The sequence below is a fragment of the Triplophysa dalaica genome, chromosome 1, assembly GCF_015846415.1.
Source record: "Triplophysa dalaica isolate WHDGS20190420 chromosome 1, ASM1584641v1, whole genome shotgun sequence".
Lineage (NCBI taxonomy): Eukaryota > Metazoa > Chordata > Actinopteri > Cypriniformes > Nemacheilidae > Triplophysa > Triplophysa dalaica.
Window position 1 is genome coordinate 26,407,402 of NC_079542.1, and position 5,720 is coordinate 26,413,121.

The window sequence follows — 5,720 nt, forward strand, 5'->3', positions numbered from 1 at the left end:
TAACACACACAGACTGTGACCACATGCTGTCATCTCAAGAGTGCGACACTGTGTTTTACCAGAAACACGTCGCTCTCTCCGTCGAGTATGAAATATCACTATACCCCCGCTGACATTCAGAGATCAACACAATCCTGAGTGAACGCACACAACTGTTGCGAGTACTCTTACAATAATTTCACCCTAGACAAAATTATCAAAACAACTTCTGAGTTGGACAAAAATTGGGCTCCATGATTTGTCAATGTGCAATATTATAATGCAAAATTTAACATAATTTACTTCGTTTTGAAAATGAAGTCCTTAAGTTAATGTATCAAGCAATTCTAAATCTAATATTTGCTTTATATATCAGCAAATAACACTGTCAATGAAATAAAGCAGACTGTTTTAATAAATAATTGCAATTATTGAATGTGATTCAATTAATTTAAATTGTAACTTATCGTAATCATGCCCTTTTGGATTTGAGTTTAAGCATTTTGTAGTTCTTACCAAATATTCTGAGGAGCTATTTCCGTTTGTCTATTTTTAGGTTTTCAAGTATGTATGTTGAACTATACTTACTTTCTATAACATGATATGATTATATGATTTTGTGGAGCATTCCGTTGCATTTAAAGTAATGTTTTTGATTCCTGTAAAAAGCCTTCTAACGTCCTATTAAATTCTCAAGCATAATCAGGATCAATTGGCTGCTTTATTTAAAACTATATAAAAAATTGCTCTGCAGTTAGTCTATATGTCTTAATAAATTTCAGTGCTTTGTAAAGCACATGTTTTTCTTTAGAAATCTGTGGGAGGCCAAGTCAACAGGCCTTACCACCTCTTGGGAAAGTTCACAATAAGAATTAGACAAAGATCTTTCTGAAATCTCATTGTCTCTCTTCTGCTCTTACTCACAGTCAAGAACAACATATTTGGATTTCTGTAGAAGAAAAATCAAATAAAGTCAGCAGAAAATAAGGTATGTGAATGAGAGATTCCTGATTTTACATATGAGCTAATATCAAATAACACAAACAGTAACAATCTTAAAAATATCAAAATTATAAGACAAATCACGTGTTAAGTAAAATATTAAACACCAATTGCAGTGTTAATTTAGTGCTGTTTTGCTTATTTCTCACATATGTTAGACAAACTATATCATATTACTAAACAGAAGATTTATCAAACTAGATGTGACCATGATGATAATTTCATAACGAACTTCATTCAGTTATCGTCTGGTTACTGAAATTGTATTTTTCTTGGCTCCTTAGAGTGTGCAGGAAGTAATAGTGTTATATTGCACATATTTTAATCGCACATGACACACATACACACACACCTGTTAAGTGTAGTCTTCCTTTTCCTGCACTGAGAATAAACGACATATGGCACAGAGCCAAGACACAATAATTATGTTTTATTCAAATAAAATCTGAAGGAATAAAGTCAAACAAAATATAATTATAGTTACATTTATTTTATTTCATGATTTATTTTAATATGGGTATTTTATATGGAAAAAATGAAATATTTAAAATATTCAAATTTGTGTTTGTAATGTTACTTTTACAAAACAGATTGAATTTAATAAACACAGAAAAAATACAAAACGAAACATGTCCATTTTAAATAGCAAAGATTTGAAAAATTTCTTAAAACTTGTGAAAGACTCTCAAACCCTGTTTAATTGTTGAGACTTTAGATAAAACAAAGCAGTTATAGGACATTTATAATTGAACTCTGTGTCCAACCAGCATAAGCAAAAGACAGCAGAACAGCCTGTTGGGCCCCAAGTTGAAACTTATTTAATGACACCATGCTGTCCACGGCTAGATTTGTTGTGTCAATGCAAATGACAACTTGAGCTTGAGCTGGTAAGCTGCTGTTAGTGAGCGTCAAGGGAACAGTGTAATTTCCCCAATTTATGGCTAGTAATGAAGCGTTCACTCTGGTCCCACAGGTGGAGAAATGCTAATGAAGAGTCACTGCTGTTAAGGTTGATAATTTCTCCATGTAGAAGAGCTAACTCATTCTTTCTGAGATCACCGAATGCTTTGAAGAAATCACGTGCTGTTATACAATCCTCCTGCCCAGCCTGAGTAAGTGAAAGACATAAAGAAAGCGATCGGCGAGAGAACGACACAACAAGTCGGTTTTAATATTTGTAGTCAGTACAGAGATGAGAACATTTTTATTAACAGAAAATGTACCATTGTTGTTGCATTAGCCCTTTCTGCTTGGCTTTCTAAGTCCCACATTTCTGTAGGCTTTTCCTATAAAAAAATAACATTATAGACATATAATGCAAAGTTATGACTATGAGCATGGCAACCTTCACATGACAGAAACACTATGTAGTGCAATCCCAATACGTTGGGAAAGGACTAAAATCACATTAAAAATCTGTATTTCAAAATATACTTTAAATCTGGACATTAACTGTAATAGTTCAAACATTTTTAATATAATGACATAAGTAATACTAAATATGTTTATTACTGCTTTAATCATTATCAATTAATGTTATACTTACCCCGGCCTTTAATGCCATCTCATCTCCAGCGTTTAACCCCGGTGTGCCCGGCAGGGTGAACAGCAGGTCATGAAACAGTTTGGTAGATTCTGGTGTTCCCAGGGTCCCTCTATTTAGGCTCCAGCCCATGCTGGTCTGTAAGTGATTAGAGTAGAGTTTCTGCACTTCCTGAATCTCGAGTTGATCAGACAGTTCAATTGTCAGAAGGTCAGCACCAGAACGGTTCAGCAAGCAAGAGACATTATCCACATTCATGAAGAGACCATTGACTGAGCCCATTAGAACTCTGACATTAGGACAAGAGAGATAGAGAGTAATAATTGAATAATTCTGATAAAGTGAAGTCTTGATCCACTTTAATAATATTAAAAATAGTTGGTACCTTTGAAAACAAAAAGAACAGAAAATATTATTTAAAAAATGTAATATGTAAAAAATAAGAGAATGGACACATGCTGGCAGTGCAGGAACAGCGTTCATTACCACATCTAACCAGCAGGTGTCTCTATTTTAATCGGGGAATTTAGGTTAGTTCATAGCAAGAAGTTATAGTCAACTTGTTTTGTTTCCGTCAAGTCTGTTAAATATAGATGGCCAGGTTTTAGTTTCCAGATATCTCCCAGAGCAGACATAAAAATACCTTAAAATCCTTTATCTACCCAGTACTTGCACGCTTCCTAAAAAGTAATATCAGAGAGAGACAGTTCACTTTTTTCTCTGTGTGTCCATGATATTTCCATTATTTTCTCTATCAACCTTTAGGCCTCTCTACACTCATCAGCACTTACTTTAAGTTTCTCAGCAACAGTGGAAGCATTGCTGAACCATGCAGAAGGTCCTTCATAGTTGGGTGTTAAATTCAACACTATGAAAATACGTGAGAGAGAGAGAGACAGAGAGAGAGAGAGAGGAGAGAGAGAGAATTCACATAATGCTTCTGAAAGACAAGAAATCAAGAATCAGGTCTCACCTTTTTTATGTGCTTGGTCAACCAGGCTTTTCAGTTCATTTTCAGTGCCTACTTCAGATTCAATAGCAGTTAGATTTAGAGAGCTCAGCTGGTCTGCTTGCACTGTGTGTATGGGTCCCAAAACAAGACCCTTTACCTTTAACTGGTTCAGATAGTCTAGTTTCTCTTCGACTACATGTAGTGAGAGAGAAGAAAGATTAGAAAACGTGACAAGTGCACATATACCAATCTGAACACAGAGGCTATTTTTTATTTTATTCTATGAACACTACACAAAAATCTAAATTGTATATGATTTATCTTTCTTTTTTTTACAGTTTTTACAGTTCCCACATGCAATTTTGGCCATTTTTCTAGCGCCCCAGCTGCCAGAAAATGTCGTTTTTTTATGGGATTTTTTTACAGTTTAGGCTATGAGCAGTATTTGACTATGTGTAATATTACAAAACCTAGCTCACATAGAAAAACAACCACAGCTATTGTTTTTTTCTACGTTGCTCAAGCAATTACAAAATATACAAGTGTTGCATAATTTGTTTTACAAGGAACAGTACAGGCACATTTATAATTTTCATTCCAACACATTCGAATAACAGTAAAGCCATTTCAATCTATCTCACCTTTCAATCCTTGGTCAGAGAAGTCCTTCACGTTGGATATCTGGTAGAGAGGACCTTTATTCCACCAGTTCATCTCAGGAATGGGTTAACACCGTCGAGCCTGTACAATAATGATCACTGCACCTGCTAAAATGCCAAGCCAGAACAGAACCAGCAAGACTGTACGAGTCAGAATACATCTGTAGGAAATTTTTCAATGGAAATCTGACAGACAGACAGATAGTCAGATACTGTAGATAGATGATTACCCAGCAGAACCGGCAAGTTTTATAAGCTCATCTTTGGAAAGGCCGGTAAATTTCACTCCAGTGTCTTCTGGGATTGTTACCTTAACACAACCATTCTATTCCTTAACTGTTGTTGTTTCACTGGTCATTGGTTGCTTTTCCTGATCCATTTTGTTCATTTCTGCGTTTTTCATTTCGGTTATGCAAAACACTCTTTAATGATAATGGAAAAACTTTGAACTCGACAAACTGGCCTGCATCCCAACAACATTTTTATTCAATATAAATGTTTAGGGGTAAATAAACTTTCCTTATCTAACTACATAGCAAGGTGAATTTAAGCGACTGATGTTGTAATATTTTTTTTATGGAGTGTAGTATTGGTTATTATGTAGAGTAGACGATTGTAAAAAATTGTCACGAAAATTTTAAAAACAATAATATGAATAATATAATAATAATGCATTAAATATACAATAAGAATTCAGTTAAAAAGTAAATAAAAGCACAGTTAACCCAAAGTAACGTAAAACAATTGTTAGAAGAATTGCAAAGACAAATACCTGAACACTGTCAAATTGATTCGTTTGTGGTGTTGCAGCTACTGTTAATATCCAAAAAAAGTTACGGAGGTAGTCTGTTTTATACAGTGGGTTTCAGCTACGCCTGCCCCTAGCAACTGACAAGGCTGTAATACTCTGAAAAGTCAGAGATATTGGCAATAAAGTAAGTAATGTCTGTGCTTAATATCCATATTTATTTGTATTGAATAAAGTAAGTTAGTTGAAAAAATGTTATAAAGAATCTGTATCAAAACACAAACTGTCTTATTTTACACTGATTGTTATTAACAGATCTTATCTGTATACTTTTCTATTTTTTCCCCAGAGAGACAATAAAGAGGAAGAGTCTGAGGAGTGTGGTTTATTTTCTCAGTGCTCAGCATGAGGTTCTGTGCTTTATAAAACTTCTGAAGGGGTCTGGGTGGACCTTTCTAAGCTTGTATGATCCCTCTCTTCAAAACTTCCTTCAAAGACATTTCATATGACAGACCAGATGAAACTGGTTTAATGTTTTTTTTCAGAGCATGATAATTGTTACAGTTGTTCAGGCTTTAAGGGTTAAGTGCAAAATTGTTTGGAGAGTAGTTCAATCAATGTATGAACCTTTTCATGTTTAGTGCTCAGCTATATTTCCTGTATTTAACCAACCAATGAAAACTGTATAGCAGTATTTTTGAGTGAATAAATAAGACCATGACCTATTGGCACAGATGGACAAGGATAAAACAGGTTGCATGTTGGTTGTGTATTAGTCCAATGATACTGACCTTCACTGTAAAAAAAATAGTTGCATCAACTAAAAATAATAAGGCA

The 5,720-nt window shown here is 34.4% G+C and overlaps 1 protein-coding gene across 4 annotated transcripts; it reads right to left on the minus strand.

Moving 5' to 3' along the window:
* Nucleotides 1-1,493: 1,493 nt before the first annotated feature.
* LOC130423935 (4F2 cell-surface antigen heavy chain-like) lies at nucleotides 1,494-5,014 on the minus strand. 4 transcript variants are annotated; one of them, XM_056749618.1, is made up of 7 exons: nucleotides 4,908-5,014; nucleotides 4,118-4,243; nucleotides 3,498-3,668; nucleotides 3,316-3,392; nucleotides 2,528-2,662; nucleotides 2,205-2,267; nucleotides 1,494-2,089 (listed from the first exon to the last, which is right to left on the minus strand). In XM_056749618.1, the coding sequence occupies exons 2-7, from the start codon at nucleotides 4,188-4,190 to the stop codon at nucleotides 1,880-1,882; spliced, it is 729 nt and encodes a 242-aa protein (XP_056605596.1). In that variant the 5' UTR covers nucleotides 4,191-4,243; nucleotides 4,908-5,014; the 3' UTR covers nucleotides 1,494-1,879. The 4 variants fall into 4 exon arrangements, 3 of the variants coding, with proteins under 3 accessions (XP_056605596.1, XP_056605598.1, XP_056605597.1); XM_056749620.1 differs by having other exon boundaries at nucleotides 2,528-2,813; nucleotides 4,118-4,935; XR_008906916.1 differs by lacking the exon at nucleotides 3,316-3,392 and having other exon boundaries at nucleotides 4,118-4,935.
* Between the last annotated feature and the right edge of the window lie 706 nt (nucleotides 5,015-5,720).

Coding starts and splice junctions, on each gene's coding strand:
- LOC130423935 (XM_056749618.1), bottom strand. CDS start 4,190: ATGAACTGGTGGAATAAAGGTCCTCTCTACCAGATATCCAACGTGAAG. Junction 2,663..3,315: donor CTGTTGCTGAGAAACTTAAA/GTAAGTGCTGAT, acceptor AATCACTTACAG/ACCAGCATGGGCTGGAGCCT. Junction 2,090..2,204: donor GGGCTAATGCAACAACAATG/GTACATTTTCTG, acceptor TCACTTACTCAG/GCTGGGCAGGAGGATTGTAT.